We start from the raw sequence: 22,988 nt of genomic DNA, 5'->3' as shown, positions 1-22,988 counted from the left end.
TGCGAGGAGAGAGGTGGGACTGCCTGTGGATCTCTCTTCCTCGCTTCCTGTACCTTTTCTCTTTGTTGGTTCCCCTGCTCACCGTCGTCCAGTTTCTTGAGCTCTCTCCCTCTCCCTCTCCTGCCACCCTCCCCAGGTCTTTCCTTTTTCCTCCCCCATTCCCTTTGTCCCCCTCCCCTCTCCTCCTGTTCTCTAAGACTGGCATCCCCTCCTTTCTGGGATAGGCCCTCACTCTGGCTGCTGCCAGAGCAGTGATGAGCAAGAGCTTGGCTGGGAGTGGCTGTGTGTGGTGGTGGTGGGGATTCCATCCAGGGCTGAACCAGGACTTCCGGGTGTCCCAGTGGGACAGTCCCATTGCCTCCCAAGCCCCTGCTCTCTACGGCCCACAGTCCCAGGCCTTCCCTAAGCAGCCCATGTGCAGTACGACTCCAGGAGGGCAGGGCTTGTTCAGTTGGAGGGGGGCTTGCTCCTTCCTCCACTTCCCAGCCCTCCAGGAACCCTTCCCCAGAGTCGTCCTCACACCTGTGACTCTCCCCAGTCCCTGATCTGCCTGCCTCCCCTCCAGATGGCCTGCCATAAATGGGCGGAAGAACCCCCCTCTTCTAGCAAGCCCAGACGAGAAGGGTCTGGGGAACAGAAGTTACAGTGGGAAGAATTGGGGGAGAAGAAAGAAGCACCCTGGACCAAGGGCCGGCCCGGGAGGAGATGAAGAGGAGAGGAAGGCGGGCTAGGGTGCAGTGCTCCCAGCTGTGGTGGGGACGAGGTGCGGGCCTCTGGGGGTGGTTGGAGACGGTGGTGGCCCTGTCTGGAAGAGCAGTGAGCTACAGCTACAAGTTCTTGGCCCTCTCAGAGACTTGCCTTGGACCAGGACTTGGGGGTCATTACCCCACCTGCCCAGTTGGGTCACACCTCAGAGGGAACCCCTACAAACATCCTCCCCACGGCTGAGCCCCAGGTGTTATTGGTAGTGGTGGGGCTGGTGTTGATCAGAGCTAGGGTGCAGGTCTGTGGCACATGGGCTCATGTGGTCTAGGTGAGCCTTAAGGGCTTTCCTAAATCTCCTTTAATCCAGAGTGTCTTGGAGCCAGGGAGGGGGCTGGGAGGAGAGGGCTGGGAGGAGGAGGCGAAGGGGAGCACATGGGCAGCCCTGCACCAGGGGTCTCAGAGCCTCACAGGCTCCCCAGGGAGGCCTTCTTGGTCTGGCCTGTGAAGCTGCCCCTCCTCTTCTGGAGCCCCCTCTCCTCTCACACCTGTGTCCCACCCTTGTGTCCATGACCCCATGTTCCTGTGGCTGGCAGGCAGTGAAGAAGAGTCTAGACGCAGGATCTCACTTCAAGGAAAATTGCTTTATTCTGCTTCCTCCAGAGGGGTTGCTATATGGGCTCCGGGACTGGAGCTCTGTTGGCACCTTCAGGACTGGGCAAGTCAAGAAGACATGGCACAGCTACTCTTCATTCAAGCCCTTTTGAAAGGAAACAAAGTGCAAATTAGCACTGGAGAGGGGGGCATTGGGCAGGGCTGACACAGAAAACAAAGGGGGAGGCGGGGCACCCGATGGGTGGAGGGATGCTGTGTGGCCTGACGGGCCCGTGGGTGTGGGATGCATCCCAGGGATGAGTGTGGAAGGCAAGTTCTGGAGGGTAGGTCTCTGGGGTCAGCTGGAGGGAAGCTGAGTGGGTGAGGACAAGGGGGTTCCCTGAGATGTCCTTTTTAGATTTGAATTACGAGGCTGTAGGCCAAAACTGGGGGGAGGAGAAGAGGAGACTAGCAGTTGGGGGAAATTGGGACATCCTGGGTGTATCAGTTGGGGTCTTTGAGGGTTGCTGACCACCCTAGGGCTGGGATTCACAAAGTCATTGAAAGTTAGAGCTGGAAGAATCTTAGAAATCCCAGAGGACTGAATTGCCTGCCTCTGGGGCTTTGTGGTTCAGTTCTGGGGGATGAATGAAGAGGCATCCCTGGTGTGAGGGGCTCTGTCTGAGGGGCACTGATGTCAGGGGGCGTGCTGCCGTGGGGGCCACTAGCCAGGCCCAGGGTTGGGGGGGGACCCACCTTGGTGCCGATGTCGCGGCTCTTGGCCCGCAACTTGTTGACCTGGGACTCGGCGATGTCCGCCCGCTCCTCGGCCTCATCCAGCTCGTGCTGCACCTTGCGGAACTTGGACAGGTTGGTGTTGGCCTGCTCCTCCTGTGGGGTCCAGGGAGTGAAGAGAAGGTGAGAGGGGCCCCAGGGTGCTCATTGTCCTGGCTCCCCTGTGTCCCTTCTCCAGGCTCAGTCCCCAGCAGGGTCACTCACCGCCTCCTCGGCCTGGCGCTTGTAGGCCTTGACCTTCAGCTGCAGCTTGTCCACCAGGTCCTGCAGCCGCAGCAGGTTCTTCCTGTCCTCCTCCGTCTGGGGGTGAAGGGGGTCGGGAGTGAGGACGACGCAGTCATAGGAAGCAGTGTGTCCCCTCCCCCAACTTGTCGTCTTTACCCTGACCCAATTCTACTTTCTGATCCTCATCAAATACTTGAGTTCTCCTTATAATTTCTTACCAAAAAAAAAAAAAAAAAAAGGATGACTATATTTAATGGTTTGTACCAGGAAAGAGTCTAGGGAGCTGATGGGACTCCTGAAATTGTGCACAAAATTATGTGTGTGCGCTGTTCTGGGAGCAGGGGAGCAGGCCCCTTGGGGTCCTGGGCCCCCATGGAGAGTAAGCTCCCCTGTTCTAGAACCCAGCAAGCGCTGGCAGTAACTCTGGGATGGCAGGTGGGATGAGATTTCCCGGGCTGCAGGGAAACGATACAGACTTGATAGAGGTTAAGGACAAGTGTGCAAAGGGGATGGTTACTTTCCGGATTGGAACAGAAATAAAATCTAATTGAGAGTCTGATTCTAGAAAACACCATGGAAAGCCAAAGCCTACACTTCTCTGGATAACTGAAAAGTTTTGAGATTTGTTTAAATGGCTTTGGTATATTTTTGGTGTATTTAGCTGGTGACAGCGCCAGGCCAAAGCTTGGCTACATATTTGCTTTCCGGTGATCTGTGCTGGGTAAGCTCTGTCTGGAGCTCTGGGTGTGTCCCCAGGGACAAGCTGAGGATGCTAAGGTGGAGCTCACAGGTCAGGAGGCTCGGAGACTGACCTCTGAGCCAGGGGACGCTCAGGGTAGAACAGGGCTAGGCAGAGTGGAAATGGAGCCGCCAGGGGCTGCACTCCCACCCTCACCCTGGAAGAGGCTGAGAGAAAACACTTCATTCCTCTTGGGTGGCTGTCACTCTGGCTTCAGGCCCTGGTGCAAAGGGCCCTGCCCCAGAGCAGCCACTGCGCCCGCACCTGGTAGGTGAGCTCCTTGATGCGCCGCTCGCTCTTCCTCATGCCCTTGATGGACTCGGCGTTGCGCTTCTGCTCGACCTCCAGCTCGTTCTCCAGCTCCCGCACCCGGGCCTCCAGCTTCTGCAGCTGCTTCTTGCCGCCCTTGAGGGCGATCTGCTCGGCCTCGTCCAGCCGGTGCTGCAGGTCCTTAATGGTCTGCTCCATGTTCTTCTTCATGCGCTCCAGGTGGGCGCTGGTGTCCTGCTCCTTCTTTAGCTCCTCCGCCATCATGGCGGCCTGGGGACAGGAGAGAGGTGATACATGGTCTGGCTAAGTCCTCACGTGCTCACTGACCGACCCAAGGAGACTCTGGCCTGGAGCAGGCAGGCAGGTGGGAGGACTCACGTCTGTGATGGCCTTCTTGGCCTTCTCCTCGGCATTCCTGCACTCCTGCACTGCCTCCTCCACTTCAGTCTGAAGCTGGGACAGGTCTGCGTCCATCTTCTTCTTCTGATTGATGAGGCTGGTATTCTGAGGACCAGGGTGGGCAGAGCATGAAAAGCACTGATCAGCCTCGAGTGGCTCCCAAACCTCACCTGCTGGGTCCTGCCAGCAGGCCTTCCCTCCAAGAATGCCCAGGGGCGCTGCTCACCTGGGAGTGCAGCAGCTGCACCCGCTCGCTGGTCTCGATCAGCTCCTGCTCAGCCAGCTTCCGAGACCGCTCCGTCTGCTCCACCACAGCCCGCAGCTCCTCCAGCTCAGCCTGCAGGAGGTTGTTGCGCCGCTCCACGATGGCGATGTTCTCCTTCAGGTCATCATTGGCACGGACTGCGTCATCCAGCTGGATCTGGGTGTCCTGTGGATCAGGAGGATGGGCATGAGAGAGGGAACCGGCCTCTGGGCCCATCAGAAGACTGTTAATGCCAAACTGGATGCTGGTGGAGAGCCCGTTGCGGTGGCTCAGGAGGGGCCTGTGGGTTGTCTCTGCGACGGCCCAGGGGCAGGAGGGATCTGATGCAGTGAGGGGACACCACCGCCTCACTGGGCCACGTGGAGGCCAGTCCTTTCTGTGGGTGAGGTGACTTTCTGCTTCCAAGAGTCTCCATGTACCTTCAGTAAGCTCTGGAGGCTCTTGACTTGCTTCTGGGCCTCGGCAGCCATGCGGTTGGCATGGCTGAGCTGGATCTCCATCTCGTTGAGGTCGCCCTCCATCTTCTTCTTCACCCGCAGCGCCTCATTGCGGCTGCGCGTCTCTGCGTCCAGGGAGGTCTGTAGTGAGTCCACCACCCGCAGGTGGTTGCGCTTGGCCTGCTCCATCTCCTCGTCCTTCTCTGCCAGCTTCCGCTCGATCTCTGCCTTGATCTGGTTGAACTCCAGCTGGGCCCGGAGGATCTTGCCCTCCTCGTGCTCCAGCGAGGCCTGGGAGAGGGGCGGGGAGAGAGGGTCTGAGGCATGCAGTCAGGGCACGGGGCCAGGGGCAGGAGTCTCCATGAATCATGGAGTTCAAGACAGGTATAAGCGGTTCAGTCAAAGAAGCAGAAGGAAGAAGAAGAAAAGAGAATTTAAAAGGGAAAAAACAGGCCTAAGAGAAGGTGATTTAGGCCCTCACAGTTGAGAGCTAGCTATGAAGACAAAGAGGAAAATGAGGAGAAAGGTGTTGCCAAGGAAACAGAGGCAATCAGGCAGAGAATGTGAAAAACACCGAGGAGAGAGGCAGAGGTGGGAAAGGGGAGGGAACAGAAGCAGGAAGTCTTGTCTAAGATGTAAGAAGGAAATGTTTGTGTGGAGGGAATGGAGTGACCCCTTCATTCATTCACTCCACAATCTTGTTGAGGGCCTGCTGTGTGCCAGGCACTGTTCCAGGCTCTGAGGACGGAACAGTGAATAAAACAGTTCTAGACCACAGCCTAGAACTCAGCCTCCTCCACCCCCACACCCTGCGCGCACACACACCTCAGCCTCCTCCAGGGCCGACTGCAGCTCCAGCTTCTCCGCCTCCAGCTGCTTGCGGATCTTCTCCAGCTCATGGATGCTCTTTCCACTGGAACCCAACTGCTCAGTCAGGTCGGAGATCTCCTCTGTGGGAGGGGTCGGGTGACTCAGTTGAGGGCTGCCACGGTCCAATGTGGGGGGCCCGCCTCTTGGAGCCCCTGGGTGGCGCCATATGCCGACGTTGCCCCTGGCCCCTCCCCGGGCTCTCGGGCCCCAGCGCACCCTGGAGGTTCTTGTTCTCCCGCTTGAAGGTCTCCAGGTGCTCCAGGGACTCCTCGTAGGCGTTCTTGAGCTTGAAGAGCTCCGTGCTGAGGGAACGCGCCTCCTTCTGCGAGGACTCCAGCTCCGACTGTGACTCCTCGAACTTCTGCTTCCACTCGGCCAGGATCTGCGGACAGACGGGCTCACTGCGAGCCCGCAGCCCCAGCCTGCCCAGGCCCCTCATCTGGGCTCAGCCTCCTCCCCCCACGGAACGTCCTCCTTGGAGGACACCGGCCCCCTCCTCTGCCCCCTGGCTGCGGCCCCCAACCCCAGCCCACCTTGTCGAAGTTCCTCTGCTTCTTGTCCAGGGCGGCGGCGGCCGCGTTGGAGCGCTCCACGTCCACCATCAGGTCCTCGATCTCATTCTGCAGCCGGTGCTTGGTCTTCTCCAGAGATGAGCACTTGGCGTTGACGGCCTCCACGGCCTCCTCGGCATCCTGCAGCCGCTGGGCCAGCTTCTTCCTGTCCGGGGAGGTGGGGGTGGGTGGGAGAGGGTGGGGAGGATGGAGGGTGTGGATTTGGACAAGGGGAAACAATGTGAGTCTTCCAGAAAACAATCCTTGAAAACTCAGAAGCATTGTTGGAGAAGCCTGAGGACAGGTCCTAGGGGGCTGAGAACAGGCAGGTAGAGGGTCTCAGTGGCAGGCAGATGTGAAGACCCACAGCACCCAGAAGGGCCTTCTGGTGGCATCCCTCTGACCCTGGGCCAGCCTCTGGTCTGCAGACATGGAGGATGCGTGGGCTTCTGCAGCCCACCCACCCTTCCCGGCCACAGCACCCTGCCCCAGGTGGGAGCGCTCTGCCCTCAGACAAACCTTTTGTTCGTCTTATATTCGGATGAGAAACATAACGCGAGCAAAAAGCTTCCCTGAGAGGAGAAGGAGGGGGTGGGGCAGGGTCCTCCTGTGCTGTCCAAACCTTGCTAAACATCCATCCCTGGGGCCAAATCTACTGAGGATCTGGCTAGGCTGCAGCCTGCCCGCAAAGGGACCTCAGCCAGAGGTGGGCTGTCCAGGACTCACTTGGCCTCCTCGAGCTCCTCGGTCCTCTGGATGGCGTCCGTCTCATACTTGGTCCTCCACTGGGCCACCTCCGAGTTGGCCTTGGACAGGACGCGCTGCAGCTCGGCCTTGGCCTCTGTCTCCTCCTCGTACTGCTCCCGCAGCAGGTCACAGTCATGCCGGGCCGACTGCAGCGCGTGGGCCAGGGCGTTCTTTGCCTGGGGGAAGGCGGGTACCGGGAGGTGGGTTCAGCTTTCTCCATAACACAACCCCAGCCTTTGCCCATCTCCTCACCCTATTTTAACATTCTCTGCATGGCCTCCCCCATCTCTAACTCCCCAGCAGACCTGGAATGGTTCACTGAATACTAAGAACTAAGAATGCCCATCCAGCACGGCACTATTTAGAAAACACTCATGCCCATCACCCCTGTGCCCCTCACTGCCGCGGGCACTATCACCCTCACTTTACAGGGGAGGGGACAGAGGCTCAGAGAGGTTAGGTGACTTCCCTAAGGTCATTAAGCTGTAAGAGGCAGTTTAGGATTTGAGCCCTGGCCTTTTTAAAAAGTCATATTCTTCCCCCTTTTTCATGAGCCCAGCAAAGTGCTAGGAATACGTTCCAGCTGAGTTTCTTTCCCCAGTTTTCAGATTGCCCTGCTAATCCCAGGACCCTCCTATGCATTCCTGCATCCCCTACCTGTGCCCAGTCAAGGTCATAACACGCCTCCCTAGTTTATTTCCTCGTCTCCACCTCACTTTCCCTTGACCGAGGCTCCCCTAACCCATGCCCTCCCTCTTCCTCCAGGGATGGCAGCAGAAAGGCAGAAGGCCTTGGCCTGGGGAACAGACTTAGGAGGCATGTCGTGGGGTCTGGGATATTATTCCTTTTGGAATTCTGGGAGAATAATGGATAGACAGCAAGCCTCATTCTTGGGAAAGGAAGTGATGTGGATCAAGGCCAGCCAGTATGCTCCTTGCCTGGGCCAACTGGCCTGAGTCTAGGCCTCACCTTAACCTCCTCCTCCAGCTGTCTCTTGAGGTCCTCCAGCTGCTGGGTGTAGGTAAGCTTGCCTCGGGTCAGCTGGGAGATCAGTGCCTCCTTCTCATCCAGCTGCCGGGACAGCTCACCTGGAGAGGCACCAAGGCCCACTCAACTCTTGAAGGTCAGTCACTCCTCCCTCCCCCCAACCACTCCCCTAACCCTCAGGCCCCATTCTCTGGAGAGGGGTGTGTATGTGTCTACCGAAGGCTGAGCTGGCTCAGGGAGTCAGGTGAGACTGGGGTGGGGCTCACCGTTCTCAGTCTGCAGCTTGGCCCGCTGGCTGGTGAGGTCGTTGACAGAACGCTGGGTCTCCTCGGCCTTACTCCGGTGCTCATTCATCTGGTCTTCCAAGGTCCGGCACATCTTCTCCAGGTTAGCCTGAGAGAGGAAGGAGAGTCATATGATGGCTACAGGGGACATTGAAAGGGGTACAATTGAAGGAGAAAGGAAGAGGGATGGCATGGAAAGAAGGAGAGGATGGAAGAACCGGATAGAAGGGAAGTGGGAAAGTGGACCATCAAAGAAGAGAGAAAGAAAGTGGAGGTGGGTAGAGGGACCTGGAGGAGAGGAGAGGCTGAGCATAGGCCCACCTTGGCCTTGATGATCTGCTCCATGTTGGAGGTGACATCGTCCAGCTCCAGCTTGAACTCACTCTTCTCCTTCTCCAGCTTCTGCTTCACGCGCTGCAGGTTGTCGATCTGCTCGCCCAGCTCGGCCACGCTGTCGGCATGCTTCTTGCGCAGGGCCGCCGCGGTGGCCTCGTGCTGCAGCGTGGCCTCCTCCAGGTCCCGCCTCATCTTCTGGAACTCAGCCTCGCGCTTCTTGTTCATCTCGATCTGCACGGACGTGGCCCCGCCGGCCTCCTCCAGCCGCTCGCTGATCTCCTCCAGCTCCCGGGACAGGTCTGAGCGCAGCTTCTCTACCTTGGCCCTGGCGGTGCGCTCAGCCTCCAGCTCCTCCTCCAGCTCCTCAATGCGTGCCTGGGCGCAGACACAAAGGGCTCAGACCTACCACCTGGAACCTTCCCTTGGAGCCCCCTCTCAGGGCTCTAGAAGACTGCTGGCCTGTCTGGAACAGCAGGTCAGTTTAGTTCACCAGAGGAACTAAGTGCTGAGAAATGGAAATAAAAGAATTTGGGGGAGATGGTTTGGACAACCAAGTTAGCCTTCCTTTAGGCCAGAACATTATACATTCTCTTTATTGGAAGGTAAGCAGTTGAGGCTTGCTCTTGAAGAGGGACAAAAAGACTTGCATTCTAGGGATATTTTAAGCAGTACAGTGGCAAAAATAATAAAAGTTAGAATGAGAGAGCCATGTTTGTCTGACCAGACAACTAAAGACCTAACACAGTGTCTGCTCTAGAAGTAAAAACTGAAGGCCATCAGGGCTGAAGGGACCTTAAAAGCCACCAGGTAGCAGGGGAGGACATGGAGACCCAGAGTTCTGGAGTGGGCTCCCCATGGTCATTGGCTAAACCAGAGCTGAGACAGGTAGCCAGGATTTTTGCCCTCCAGACCTGTGAGCTTTTCGAGATCTCTCCCTAGGTCGTCCTGGGGTCACCCAGCCCCCCTGGAGGTGCTCCATGAGGGTACTGTGATTGCTCAGCATCTCCCTCATAGACACACAGCAAGCGCCTGTAATGCTGGGGAGAGGACAGCCTGGAGGAGGGGGTTGGGAAGCTGAGAACCAGCCTAGACTCCAGCACACACCCTGGGCATCCTTACCTGAAGCTCTTTGAGCTTCTTCTGCAGCTGGCTGCCCAGGGCCTGCTCATCCTCAATCCTCGCATTGAGGGCATTCAGCTCAAAGTCCTTCCTGTAGGGAAGGAGGGAGGGTGAGGCAATGGAGGCGCATTTGGGCTCCAGGGGGGCCTACCAGTGGTTGAAAATGGTAATAAAACAAATGAAGAGCAGGATTTTATCAGAAAAACAGCTTCTGGGGCTGAAGTAGGGTCGCTGAAGGTATAATCTGCTGTGGAATTGAAATCTAATGGGAAATGTACTGGGGAGGGCACTGTAGGTAGAGCGCCAGGACCTGGGCTCTGAGGGACTCCCTCTTTGGTCCATAAAATGTGGGGGCTGGACTAGGTGGTTTCAAAGGCCCCTTCAACTCCCACGGTCTTGAATTCTGTCACTGTTACTTTGGGCAATCTGGTTAACCTTTCTGAGCCTTCGTTTCCTCTTTGATAAAGTGGGGCTAAAAATACCACCCTTAGAAGGTGGTCTGAGGCTCAGTGGGTCCTATGTTATTCATCCCCTCCACAACACTGTGTCTGGGGAAGTGTGGAGACTCCTGGGCAGTTGCAGGCCTGACGAGGAGGGAGAGCGTGATGCTTCACAGAGCCTTGCAAAGTCCTGACCCTGAAGCACCATGAGATCCTCGATTATTCAAATATGTCCTGCAGGCTCACTGTTTGCCAAGTGTGGAAGGTGGATCTATACAACGGTAATAAGAATTGGAGTAAGAGTTCATCAGAACAAAGAACTGGCCCAGTCCCCTGCACTGCTTGGGCTGGCGGCTGTACTGTTCTCCTTGGCCCTCTGCATTCTCTGTGAAGGCCCCGGGAGGGACTTTCCTGAGAGGCTTTCGTGTGGAGACTTCCTCTGTGTTAAGTAACTAGTCTCCAAAGAGCCTTGTGTACAGAGGGGGAGAGTTATTATTGTCCATCCCTTTTGAGCACCCAACAGGAAGAAAGGGCTTGAGGGATCCAAGTTAGACTTTCGCCAGGGAGGACTGCTGGGCCCTGATGTGCATGTCTGGCCTCTTCCTACAGGCCTTTGCCCACAGTTTTGCACCCACTTATCAAGGCTGCATGAGGCTGTTGGCTGTGAGAACGTCTTGGGTCAGCTTGTTCTGCCATCAGCAGAACAGGCTGCTGGGCCAGGGAGGGGGAAAGGCAACAGGGAGGGGAACACACTACTTTTTCAGCCGCTCATCCAGCTGCTGCTTGTCGTTCTCCAGGTCCATGATGCTCTCCTGGGTCAGCTTCAGGTCACCCTCCAGCTTCCGCTTTGCTCGCTCCAAGTCCATGCGTACTTTCTTCTCCTGCTCCAGCGATCCCTCTAGCTGGTGGAGAGAAGGACCAGCATGCCCCATAAGGCCAAGCATCCTGATTTGGTGATTTGGAAGCTCAGTCGCTTCAGGGTTGGGGAATCCTAAGAGATGTCCAGGACTTGGGAAATCTTCCCCAGAGTGGGCCACATGTTATCAGGGGGACTGTGAGACTGCCCAGCATGGAGGGAGGCTCAGTAACTATGATAAATGATTGAACAAATGACTGTGGGATGAAACCTTGGAACTACATTCACTCACTCAGCATCCCATAAACACCTACTGGGTTCTAGGCCCTGTGCTAGGCACTGCAGACACACAATTGAATAAATCCGAATTCCTACCTAAAGGCAGCTTACAGTCTTATGGGTGACAGATACTTCCATAATGACAACACAGAGAGAGAAATGATTCAGCAGAGATATGCACAAAGGAGTATCTGTGGGAACAATGATCACTGATGACCAGATCCTGCCTAAACTCTTAGAAGTTGAAAGATCCTCCTTGAGGAGCCTCACAAAATTCCCAGAGAAATGTTTCATGTTCTTATGAGATAACCTCTACATCCTGTGGTCGAAGGTAGAGATATATAGGCTTGAAACTAAATTGAAATAAGGAAGCCCATCTCTATGATGATTATATCAGTGAGATGAGATACATAACTCAGAATTGATCATCCTTCCCCTTTTCTATTCCCCAGCTCCCTTCTAGAAAGGTATCAGGAGAGGGAGCACTCTCCAACCCCATCCTCCAAACACACACACACACACACACTGAAGCACAGATGGACACGGTGTATGTAGGCCCTGTCACAATCTACTTACATCGTCCACATGCTGCTCCAGCTTGACCTTGGCCTTGGTCAGGGTGTTGACCTTGTCCTCCTCAGCCTGAAGGTCATCCAGGGCCTGCTGGTGGGCCTCTTGCAGAGCTTTCTTCTCCTTGGTCAGCTTGGCAATGATCTCGTCCAGCCCAGCCATTTCCTCTGTCAGGTTCTTCACCTGCAGACCAAGAACCCCATCCCCTTTAGGGTCAAAGGTCACCAACCTGGAGATATCTCTGGATATCTCCAAAATTAAGGACCACGCTGCTGTCAGAATCCCCTGAGTTAAGGTCAGTGTGGTCTCGGAATCCTGAAAAGACCTGGGCTGGAGCCAGAAGCAGCTGCCCTCACCTTGTTCTCTGTTGCATGCTTCTCCTTCTCCACCTTGGCCAGTGTCAGCTCCAGGTCATCAATGTCCCTTTTGAGCTCAGAGCATTCGTCTTCCAGCTTGCGCTTCTTGGCAGTGAGCTCAGCGTTCATCTCCTCCTCATCCTCCAGCCTCTCAGTCATCTCCTTCACCTTGGCCTCCAGCTGGATCTTGTTCTTGATCAGCTGGTCGCAGCGCTCCTCCGCATCAGCCAGGTTGTCTTGTTCCTGAGGGCAAGGCACAGAGGGGAGGCCATTTAGTGGGTGAGGTCCTTGCCCTGGCAGGTGGAGGGAGGGAGAGGCTCAGGCCTCAAGATAGGAGGGGAACTCCAGCATATCCTCAGCTGAGAAGAACCTCAGAAGGATAAGGAGAGGAAGGGGTTTAGGGCAATGTGATGGGAGCACTGTGGGATGGCAGTAGAGAGGAATGGAAAAAGAAGTCTCTTTATCTGGCCCTCTTCCTCTGGTCTCCCCCATTGAAGGGAGGGAACTGCATTTGTTGATGCCAGCACTTTATGTATTTACAACCTAGTAAGATGGGCAGCTTTATTCCCTGTCTGGAGATGAGGACATTGAGATTCAAAGAGAATGGATGGTTTGCCCAAGGTCACAAAATTATTAAGCTATGGATCCAGGTTGAACTCAGGTGGAAAGCCTGTGTTTTTAAAAGTTATTTCTTTTCCCCCTTCCCTTTCCTTCTCTTGAGGGATTTCTTTGGAGGTGTTTGGAAGGGGTGATTCCGGAATCCTCTGCCTGTGAGGGACAAGATGGTGAGCTCCCAGGAGGGAGGTCAGGGTGTGTGGGACATGTGGGCAGAGAAGGATGAAAGAGCCAGCAGTGGCCCAGGAGCCTCACCGCCTGCACTTGGAGCTGTAGGTCGTTCTTCTCCTGCAGCAGGGACACCATCTTCTCCTCCAGCTCCTTGCGGCGAGCCTCAGACTTCTCCAGCGCCTCTTTGAGGCGTGCAAATTCCTCCTTCATGGTGGCCATCTCCTTCTCTGTCTCTGCGCTCTTCAGCAGAGGCTTGATCTTGAAGTAGAGCTTCATCCAGGGCCAGTTCTTGACACTCATGAAGGCCCGAATGTTCCACTGGATTATCAGCAGGGAGTCTCTGCAGGGGCCCAGCATGAGGGGTGTTGAGCCCTCTCTCCTTCCTATCCTGAGGCCCTGACTCCTAGGTTATGGCCCTTTCCTTCATCTACCCTGCACTCCAAATGCAAGGCCCACCCTGTGTCCGTATGAGCTCCTCTTGCCAGTCTTGTTGTTTGAAGACCTGGTAAGCTCTTTCTCCTGACACTGCCTGTGACCCAGCCTGGGCCTCCGATGGCTGGGAACCTCCTTTTGAGATCTCTCACCTGCGTTCCAGCAGCTTCTTGAACTCCATTCTAGAGAGCACACCACGGGACTGGGCCTGGATGCGGGTGATGATGCGGCTCAGCCTCTCGTCTCGCATCTCCTCCAGCAGCCCCAGCAGCCCCGCCTTGAAGAATACCTGCGGAGAAGGTGTGTGTGGGCATGACTAGGATGCAGCAGGAGGGGAAAGAGGAAGGGGGTTATCTCAGGGAAGGCAACAACCTAGGAAAGAACTAGAGGGAGAAGGTCAGTGGCAGCTGGAATTGGGATGGCGGAGTGGTGCTGGATGGTCCACGGGGAGGGGTAGCATGTGGTTCAGAGATGTTCCTGAGATGATTGCTAAATGGAAAGGAGCCATGAAGTGAGGGGTCAAAGGACAACAGAGGGTCTTCCTGTAATCAGCTGGTCTCTTCCTTTCCTCACCTTGGTGTGGCCGAACTTGTACTGGTTGTGGTCAATGTCCAGGGAGCCCAGCAGTTTCTCTGCCCCTTTCCTGCTGTCAATGAACTGGCCCTCGGGGATGGCCGCTGGGTTCAGGATGCGATACCTGGGGAGGGAGGTGCCCGGAGTCACCCATGTTCTGTGCTGATCTGCTCTGTCCACAGGGTTTGGGGCCACCTGCGGACTCCGCTCCCCACCAAGGCTGCCCAGGCTCCCGCTGTTCCCTGAGCCCTGGGGTGCCGTGGTACCCACCTCTGCCGGAAGTCCCCGTAGAGGATGCGGTTGGGGAAGCCCTTCCTGCAGATGCGGATGCCCTCCAGCACGCCGTTGCAGCGCAACTGGTGCATGACCAGGGGGTTGTCTATCACTCCTGCAGCAGGAGGGGAGGGGAGACGAATGTGTGGGGACAGCACTGGACTAAGAGCCAAAAGTTCTGGGTTCCGATCCTGGCTCTGCTACTTATTAGCCAGAAACCTCAGCAAGTCAGTTAATAATGATCCTTTATTTTTTTCACTTTTTTCTAGCCATACTTTTAAGAGTAACCAAAAGGCTTTCACATTCTTAATTTTATATAATTTATGCCTATTATCATAGTCAGTAGCCAGGGCAGATATATCCCATTTTCTAGAGAATAAACTGAGCCCAGAGGGGTTAAGGGACTTGACCAAGTTCACTCAGCTGATCAGAACACAGCCAGCCCTGGAACCCAGGCCCCTGAGCCTCCATCTTCTTATCAATCAAAAAGGGATAAACAATGCTTATATGTCTCATTGGGGGTTGAAGGGCACTTGTGAGGTAACAGCCATCAAAGTGCTTACTCACTACCCTGAGTTACACATTCCAACTGTTAGGTAGCACTGGGGGGGGGGGGGACGGTGAGGTAATTTGTGAGACCTCATGGGGGACAGGAGGAGAAGAATGTGGCTTGGAGAGCGCCGTGGCGGGTGATGAGGACAACTTAGAAGGCCCTGTCCCTGGGGCAGTGCCGCTCCAGCAGTGGGCCTGCCCGAGTCTGGGGCTCACCTGGAGACTTTGTCTCATTGGGGATGATACAACGCACGAAGTGGGGATGTGTGGATCGCAAGTTGGTCATCAGCTTGTTCAGATTTTCCTGTGGCCCAAAAAACAAGAGGGAAAGTAAAGAAAGTAAAAGAAAGAGAAGTAACAAAGACAGAAGAGAGGAAGGAAGGGAAAGAGAGATGGGGAAAATGCAAGGAGCTAAAGAGAGTGAAAGAATGCTGGGGGAGGACAGAGGATACTGGGGATAGAAGGCAGGAGGGAAAGAAAGGAGAGGTGAGGGGAAATGAGTAAGAGAGGAGGCCAGCAGTGAAGGGGAAGAGAATGCAGGGGAAGAGATGATCAAGAGTGAAGAGGATCAGGAGGGGACTGAGGAGATGGGCGTGGGAGGAGTCAAGGACAAGCAAGGAGGGAAGAGCAGGGCTGGGCAGGTGTCCGAGCCGCCCAGGGCTGGGGCTGGGCTCACACTCACCCTGTGCAGAGCTGACACGGTCTGAAATGACGAGCCTTTCTTGGCCTTGCCTTTGGTCTTATCAATAGCTGAGGGAAACAGAGTCAAGAAAAGGAGCATGAGTGGGCGTGGGGGGAGGTCAGGGCAGGGTGAAGAATCACAGCCTCGCCGGCACTTGGCCTCCAGGTGAGGGTCTTCACTGTGGGTGCCTTGGCTTCTCACCCAATTCTCTCTCACTGAGCCTGTAAACCTTGGGGCACGACCTGACATGGAAATGGTGGGGTGCAGCCACTGATGTGCCTCAGACCCATGACAGAAACCCTGCTCCTCAGTCCCTTGGGTCTCAGTCTCGACTTACGTGCATCAGCCCCAGCATAGTTGGCAAACAGGTTGCTGAGCATCTTGAGGGAGGACTTCTTGTATAAGTCCACCACAGTCTCGTTGAGTGGATCTTTGTTCTTCTGTAGCCAGCCCAGGATGTTGTAGTCCACGGTGCCGGCGTAGTGGATCAGGGAGAAGTGGGCTTCCGGCTTCCCCTTGACATTGCGTGGCTTTTGGAAGTTGTTCGATTTCCCCAAGTGGTTGTCATACAGCTTGGCCTTGAAGGTCATGTCGGTGGCCTTGGGGAACATGCACTCCTCCTCCAAGATGGACATGATGCCCATGGGCTGAGGGTGGAGGGGAGAGCATCACTGAGCATGCTTCATGCAGACGGAGATGGATCCTATTCTAGGGTCAACGTTTGCTTAAGCAGATGCCCCTTTGGGCATTAAGGTTATCAGGCTCAGCTCTGAGTACAGTTATCTACAGACTGGCACCTGTTCAAGCCTTTCCAAGGTGGAAGACTTTGTTTGATTTCAGAGGGACATTTGTGAACGTCTGGGGATGTGGATGCTATAGGTGCTTTACACACCACTCCATCCCCCAGATCCCCGAGATATTGGGGTTGAAAATAGGTACACTCTTACGATCTCCCACCCCACCCTCAACCTCCTGTTCCTTGGATGGGTAAACCAGGGTCACTAAACACACTGGTGTGGGAACTAAACACTGAACACCACGCGGGTGCCCATCCTCCACATGTCCACTCTCAAGTCCCCAGATGGCTCTCCTAGATGCTACTCTGTCCTGGGTGGCCAGGACAACACAGGGCTCTGGAAACTAGGGTTCTGGATTCTCCTATTATCTAGATCATGTTCCCCAGAAGGAAGAGAGGCTGCCATTTTGTCTGCGGTGTTCATGTGGGGTGTGAGTGGGGAGTTCAGGTGGTGGGGCCGAGGCAGCACCTTCTCAATGAGGTCGATGCAGGCCTGCAGGTCCATGCCGAAGTCGATGAACTCCCACTCGATGCCCTCCTTCTTGTACTCCTCCTGCTCCAGCACGAACATGTGGTGGTTGAAGAACTGCTGCAGCTTCTCGTTGGTGAAGTTGATGCAGAGCTGCTCAAAGCTGTTGAACTGCAGGGGGAGTGAGGGCGGGAGTTGTCAGGTAGGCAGGGGTCCGAGTAGCCAATGGGGTCAGCCCAGGGCTGTGCCCGAGCCCAGCAAGAGGTGTGGCTGGTCCCCTTCCATGTCAAGACAGGGAGGGAGAGCCCCCCTGAAATCAGGACAATGACTGCCTCCGTCACTGCTGAATCCCATTGCCTTTCCTGCGCCTGGCCTACAGCTGGCTCTACAAAGGTTGTTACATGTGCGAATGAGTGAGTTATTGTTCTCCCACCCCCAGGGCTGCCCCCACTCACATCGAAGATCTCGAAGCCAGCGATGTCCAGGACTCCTATGAAGTACTGCCGTGGCTGCTTGGTCTCCAGGGTGGTGTTGATCCGTGTCACCATCCAGTTGAACATCCTCTCATACACTGCCTTGGCCAGGGCCCCAGTGGCATATGTCACCTGGCAGGTAGGGGAGAGACCAAGATGAGCAGAGTTGTTGGGAAGAGTGAATTCCAAAGCTCCCACTGCACCATGCCAGCCCAACAGACTATCTTCTGAAGATGACCCACCTGCTGGACATTCTGCCCCTTGGTGACGTACTCGTTGCCCACTTTCACCCGAGGGTGGCACAGCCCCTTGAGCAGGTCAGCTGAGTTCAGCCCCATGAGGTAGGCGGACTTGTCAGCCTCTGGAAGGAAATGGCAGGTAGCAAAGTTGGTAAAGGGGATGACTCCTCTGCAGATGCAGCCCTGAGTGACTCCACAGCTGCCCCCCAGCATTCCAGACCCCCACCTTCGGTGCCGTCTGGCTCGGCCTGCTCCTCTCGTTGCTTCAGCTTGAACTTCATGTTTCCAAAGTGCATGATGGCGCCTGTCAGCTTGTACATGGAGTTCTTCTCCTCTGAAGTGAAGCCCAGCACATCAAAGGCATTCTGTTGGTAGGCCCCGTAGTGGTGGACCCCAGAAAAGGAAGCACAGCAGGTAAATGAGATCCCTCTTCAGCTGGAGAGAGAACTTGTATCCTGACTCCCTAGGGGTTCTGAGACTCCCATATCCAGTGGGGAACTCTAAAACGAAGCTGGGAGGTACAGGAGCAGGGTGGGGTGCAGACAGCCTCAGCCCAGCATCAGTGGTCACAGCTGTTCTCTGGAGCCGCTTTGGGTTACCCACTCATGTTTCCTCCTGCTACCCCTCTTTTAGGCCCTACACTTGCTTCTCTGCGTGGACCTTATATACCTGGGTATATCTGTTCTTCACATAACAGCCTGCTCCAGCCCCATGCTATCTGCATGTCCCTCCCCTCCTTCCTTCTCTTGGTGATCCTTGTTTCTTGGCTTGTCTGCTTCTCTGTCCCTGGCTTTCAGCCTTCTCTGATGAGAATGAACATCAAATACTGGCCAGCCCCGTCTCATCACACCCACACCCCAGCACACCCAGGTCATAGGGCACATTCTGGTCCTCAGGCGGGGGCATACCACTCTGAACAACAGGCAGCCAGTGTCTTAGCTCTACTCCTGGGCCAGTGAACTGGCCTCATTTGCCCCTCACCACCAATCCCCTCACTTCTTGATTGGGTCCTCACTCACTTACATCAGTGGCCATGAGCTCCTCAGCATCATCAATTGAGGCCACAGTGGTCTCTCCTTGGGAGATGAATGCATAATCGTAGGGGTTGTTGGTGATGAGCAGCATGTCTGTGGGGAGAAGATGTGGTTAGGATGTGGGCACAAACCCCTGGCTCTCACTGGGGCTGCCTGCCACACAGCACATGGCCTGCAAGAAAGCACTGGGACAGAACTTAATGGGGTCCCACATCCCACAGAACTGAATCCAGCAGTGCCATAAACCCATGGCATGCCAACAAGCAGCTGCAAGCAGAGGGGACCAGGTTGCCATGGAGATAGTTGGTCCCGGTTGGTAGCTCTGACTCACCCAGCAGCTCAGGCTTTTTGTTAGACAGGATTTGGTAGAAAATGTGATAATCTCTCTCTGCTTTCAGCTGGAAAATAACTCTGGATTTTTCCAGAAGGTCTATGAACAGTAGGGGAGAAGAAAGAGAGAAAGAAAAGGTTGGGATTGGGTACAAGGAAACAGAAGAAAATGAATGATAAATGTAGCAGCAAAAGGCAGAGGGTGAGGGAGAGACAAAGAGAGAGAGACTCATAAGACACACAGAAATCACACACAGAGATGGAGATGGAGACAGAGACCCAGGAGGAGAGAAACAGTCTCAGAGAAAATCCCAGAGAAGGACACCCAGACATGCAGAGACAGAGAAGGAGAAAGACCAGAAGTGTCAGCGAGAGACAAATATAAAGACCTAGAGACACAGAGAGACAGAGACGGAGAGAGACTGAGGGGCAGAGACCGAGAGAGAGACAGAGACAGAGAGGGAGGAGAGAGCGTGAGGTTGAGCTTGAGATGGTTAGAATGAGGGAGAGCTCAGGCTGAGCCCTAGCAGATTCATGGCACTCACAGGTCTCTATGTCTGCAGACGCCAACTTTCCGGTCGCCCCAAAATGGATTCGAATGAATTTACCCTGGAGAGATGGAGAAGAGCGGTGATGAGTTGAGGTTCATATTTGATACCATCCCTCCACCAGACCAAATCTCAAGTCCAAGGTCAGGGACCACTCACGAAGCGGGAGGAGTTGTCGTTCCGGACGGTCTTGGCGTTGCCAAAGGCCTCCAGGGCGGGGTTAGCCTCGATGATCTGGTCCTCCAGGGTGCCCTGCAGAGGTCAAGAAGGATGGCAGGTGAGAGGCCTCCTCCTCCATTTTGCAGTGCAGGCCCTTGGAGGACAACAGGCCTACCTTGCCTGTGGCCTGCTCCTTTTTGCTGCGGTCCCCAATGGCGGCGATAACAGCAAAGTACTGGATGACTCTCTTGGTGTTGACCGTCTTCCCTGCCCCGGATTCTCCGCTGTCAGGACAGTCAGAGGCTCATTAGGCAGTGAACAAACACTGCTTGAGACTAACAAGCCTCAAGTCAATAGAGAATGCGTGTTCCTACTCAACAGTGGGAAAGCTGATACAGGAAGCTGCCAGGTAATATGTATCCCAAACACACAGCAGGTCTCTGACATACACAGGGTCAGGGGAAGCAACCAGGAAAGATGCCACAAGGAGGGGCTGGGTTTGGGCACCTGGAACCTGGTCTTAGCTGGACAAGGTCAATCAGAGGATATGGGCCTGGGCTATTTTGGCAAAGAATGGGTAGGGCCGGAAGAATGGGGAAGGTTTCCGAAGGGAAAGAGGAAAGAAAATGAAGAGGTAAGGAAGACATGGTGATCCTGGGCTTATGGATAAATGAGTGATGAGTTGGAGGAGAATGGATGAAGGAGATGGGAAGGAAAAAATAAGAAAAGATGGGAAGCAGAAAGGAAGGGGGAGAGTAGAGAGAAGGTAAGGGGAAAAGGCAGAGAAGTCAGGGCTGGCATGAAGGTGATGGGAAAGAGCTGTGGGTCTATGCATAGGGGCCAGGCCCTGATGGTGGCTGGATCAGGGAGGCTCTGGAAGGGAGCAAGGTGGGAATCACACTCACGTGATCAGGATGGACTGGTTTTCTCTGTCTGTGGGGGAGAAAATGGGGAGGAAAAGTCAGGAGTTACACAGGATGCTCTCGTCTGGCTTCCCCCCTCCCCACCTCTTGCCTCTCTCCAGGCATCTCCCAGCTTTATGAACCCCTAGGGAGGAGGAAGAGAGCCACCATGTGTGTTCCCTCCAGTGGGGCCTTCAGGAAAACCCTTCACTTGGGGCCTGTCACCTGTCAGCATGTACTGGTAGGCATTGTCGGAGATGGAGAAGATGTGGGGCGGCGCCTCGCTCCTCTTCTTGCCCCGGTAGGCGGCCACCACCTCCGCATTGTACACCGGCAGCCACTTGTAGGGGTTGATGGTGACGCAGAAGAGGCCCGAGTAGGTCTAGGGTAGAAAAGGAGGAGTGAGTTGCCAGTGATGAAGGCGGAGGGATGGTAGTTTTCAGAGTTAGAGAAAGATCCAGGAGAGGAAGAAGAGAAAGGAAAATCTCTGCACTAAATTTGAGTAATCCCAGCCCCAGGGTATTAGAACTGAACCCAAGATACAGGGATAGGATTAAGTGCAATATTGCCTAGGCACAAAGAACAGAAATTCTTGGCTCCAGGAGGCGGCCATGTACAGATCAGGAAGCTACCAGATTCAGAGGGATAGCCTAGGTTGCGCACTCACGTAGATCATCCAGGAGGCGTAGCGCTCCTTGAGGTTGTAGAGCACCGCAGGCTCATGCAGGAAGGTCAGCATGGCCATGTCCTCGATCCTGTCGAACTTTGGCGGGTTCTGCTGCAACACCTGGTCCTCCTTCACGGTTACCGTCTGCAATAGCCCATACAGGCCCTACTGTCAGCCCGAGCTTTCCCTCCTCCCTCAGCACAGATAGGAGTCGGGAGAGTTACAGGACAGGAGTGTTCAAGAGAGAAGGAACCACATCTCACAGAGAAGACGGACTGGATGTTGGGAATGTGCAGGGCTATTTGGAGGGTTTGGATCCCTACTCAGAGGAAGGGAAAATTGAATGGTCCTCAGGTCTGTTTGGGGTGGATCCTGGTGGCACCCCTCTCTGTCTACCCCGGGGGGGGAGGCGCCTAGGGTGGCCTTTCATGCCAGTCTTGCCACCTACCTTGCCATGCTCGGTCTCAGCAGTGACTTTGCCACCCTCTCGAGACAGAATCGTGGCCTTGACAAACTCTTCTTTGTCATCAGGCACGAAGACATCCTTCTTGAGGTCAAAAGGCCTGGTCTGGGCTTCCAGCCGCTCCTTCTCTGACTTCCGCAGGTAGGGGGCGGCGGCCCCAAACGCCGCCATCTCCGCGTCCACCATGGCTGTGCCTGCAGTGGGCGGAAGAAGGAGCTGGGTGACCTCCCATCTAATCCCCTCCCTGGGCTGTTGCCTTCAGTGGGAGCCCCAGAGCCTAGCACCATCCATGCTCAGGAGTTAGGAGGGGTCACCGGCAAGTCCCTCGTTCCTTGAGCTTATCCCTTAACCAGAAAATGGCTTAGCAAACCTGTCAGGGCAGAAGGGGAGGCTAACTTTTGTTCAGCTTGGGGCTCTCCTGGAGGAAGAAGGAGCATCCTGGGCTTCTTGTGGGAGCAGGAAGCTGACTATGTCCATCTCCGACCCTCCTCCCTCCCTGGCTCCTCACTAGTCACAGGTGAGGAGCTCCTGGTCACCAAGATATTCTTCCCAAGGCAAGGTAGAAACTAGATTTCCATATCTTCCCAGATTCCTCCACACCCCATTTTCAGCTTTCCTTACCTTGGCTTCTCGAATGTGTCTACGAGAGAAAAGGGGCTCAAGCCTGCAGGCGACCTGGAGAGAGGGAAGGCTGTGTCAGGGCCACCTCTCGGCTGCTCCCTGGTTCTGCCTTTTGGCAGCCACCCCTCCCCTGGGCCTGAAAACAGGTGGAAAGTGGTGGTCAGCTTCTCTGGTCCTGTCCCTTCTCGTGCTCTCCAAACACTATTCTCTTTTCCCCCTGAGCACTAGTTGTAACAGTTTCCTGATGTCAACCTAACTCTGAGCCCCAATCCTCCTCACTCCTGTCTACCCTCCTCGCACTGTTGTCTACACCCATGTAGTGAAACTTGCCTTCTTTGAGCCACTTGAGGAACAACTAATGGTCACCTTTGTTCAGGGTTTTACAGCCTACCAAGCAGTTTTATGCACATTCTCTTACTCAATCCTCACTCCATTCTACAGATGAGGAAATCAAGGTTAACGGGCTTGCTTGTTCAAGAACACATAACTATAAATGGTGGAGCTGGGACTTGAACCCAAGTCTCATGACTCCAGAGCCACTTCTCTTCCAGCCTGTTCCCATCTGATTGTGAGTCTTGGTGGACATTCTCAGGGAGGAGACCCTGTGGGCATCCTCTCATAGACACACCCATCACACAGCCGAACGTTCTCCACGTGTTCTCTGATGAACATGCACGCCTGCTGCTTGTATACATGTTTCACACAGACGTGCTTCCTTCCTATACCTCGGCACACACACCTCTCCCAGTGTGCCATCGTGCCTTGGCAACAGACATGCACATTAAGTATGTGTACAGCATAAGCAGGCTCACATCACTGTACGTTGTTGAGTATACAAAAACCTGGAACAGCCACACCACGTGCTTGAGAGCTCTTTTTGCAGGGCACACACACACTGGGGCAGTTGCGACTCCTGGATGTGTACCCAAGCACCTCCATGTGCGTGGACATGGGTAGTTACACATTGCAGACCTCAGAGAACCAGCTTTAAGCCTACATACTTCCTAAGTAATCATTCTCTGCCATCCTCTTCCCCTTCCCCACCCTGGCCAAATGGACCTGCTTGTCCTCAGGCTTGATCCTAAACACAACTCTTCCACTTGATATTTCTGTATCTTAGGCAGTGAGGTACATATCCTCCCTCACTGTGCATTCAGACCATACATGC

At 54.9% G+C, this 22,988-nt stretch overlaps 1 protein-coding gene across 1 annotated transcript; it reads right to left on the bottom strand.

Moving 5' to 3' along the window:
• Positions 1-1,332: 1,332 nt before the first annotated feature.
• Positions 1,333-21,877, bottom strand: LOC101402408 (myosin-7). The gene is made up of 39 exons (XM_087423470.1): positions 21,821-21,877; positions 21,185-21,393; positions 20,737-20,880; positions 20,295-20,451; positions 20,073-20,100; positions 19,343-19,451; positions 19,168-19,260; positions 19,006-19,069; positions 18,462-18,560; positions 18,120-18,223; positions 17,323-17,461; positions 17,100-17,218; positions 16,840-16,989; positions 16,385-16,555; positions 15,457-15,766; positions 15,120-15,187; positions 14,654-14,741; positions 13,883-14,000; positions 13,613-13,736; positions 13,192-13,328; positions 12,692-12,947; positions 11,822-12,064; positions 11,472-11,648; positions 10,517-10,662; positions 9,321-9,411; positions 8,187-8,576; positions 7,848-7,974; positions 7,564-7,682; positions 6,574-6,770; positions 5,830-6,013; positions 5,513-5,678; positions 5,252-5,376; positions 4,409-4,717; positions 3,951-4,154; positions 3,704-3,829; positions 3,320-3,595; positions 2,296-2,391; positions 2,053-2,187; positions 1,333-1,462 (listed from the first exon to the last, which is right to left on the bottom strand). Exons 2-39 carry the CDS (start codon positions 21,383-21,385, stop codon positions 1,445-1,447), a joined length of 5,808 nt encoding a protein of 1,935 aa, XP_087279596.1. The 5' UTR covers positions 21,386-21,393; positions 21,821-21,877; the 3' UTR covers positions 1,333-1,444.
• Positions 21,878-22,988: the final 1,111 nt, after the last annotated feature.

The sequence above is a fragment of the Ceratotherium simum genome, chromosome 3 (genome assembly GCF_057802395.1).
Source record: "Ceratotherium simum simum isolate JZ-2026a chromosome 3, ASM5780239v1, whole genome shotgun sequence".
NCBI lineage: Eukaryota > Metazoa > Chordata > Mammalia > Perissodactyla > Rhinocerotidae > Ceratotherium > Ceratotherium simum.
This window is presented reverse-complemented; position numbering and strand designations above follow the sequence as displayed.

Bases quoted from the DNA above. Each gene is read 5' to 3' on its own strand.
- LOC101402408 (XM_087423470.1), bottom strand. From the start codon at position 21,385: ATGGTGGACGCGGAGATGGCGGCGTTTGGGGCCGCCGCCCCCTACCTG. The intron at 19,261-19,342 runs GTAGGCCTGTTG...TGACCTCTGCAG, and splicing joins AGGAGCAGGCCACAGGCAAG to GGCACCCTGGAGGACCAGAT. The intron at 17,219-17,322 runs GTGGGGGTCTGG...ATTTCCTTCCAG, and splicing joins CGAGCCAGACGGCACCGAAG to AGGCTGACAAGTCCGCCTAC.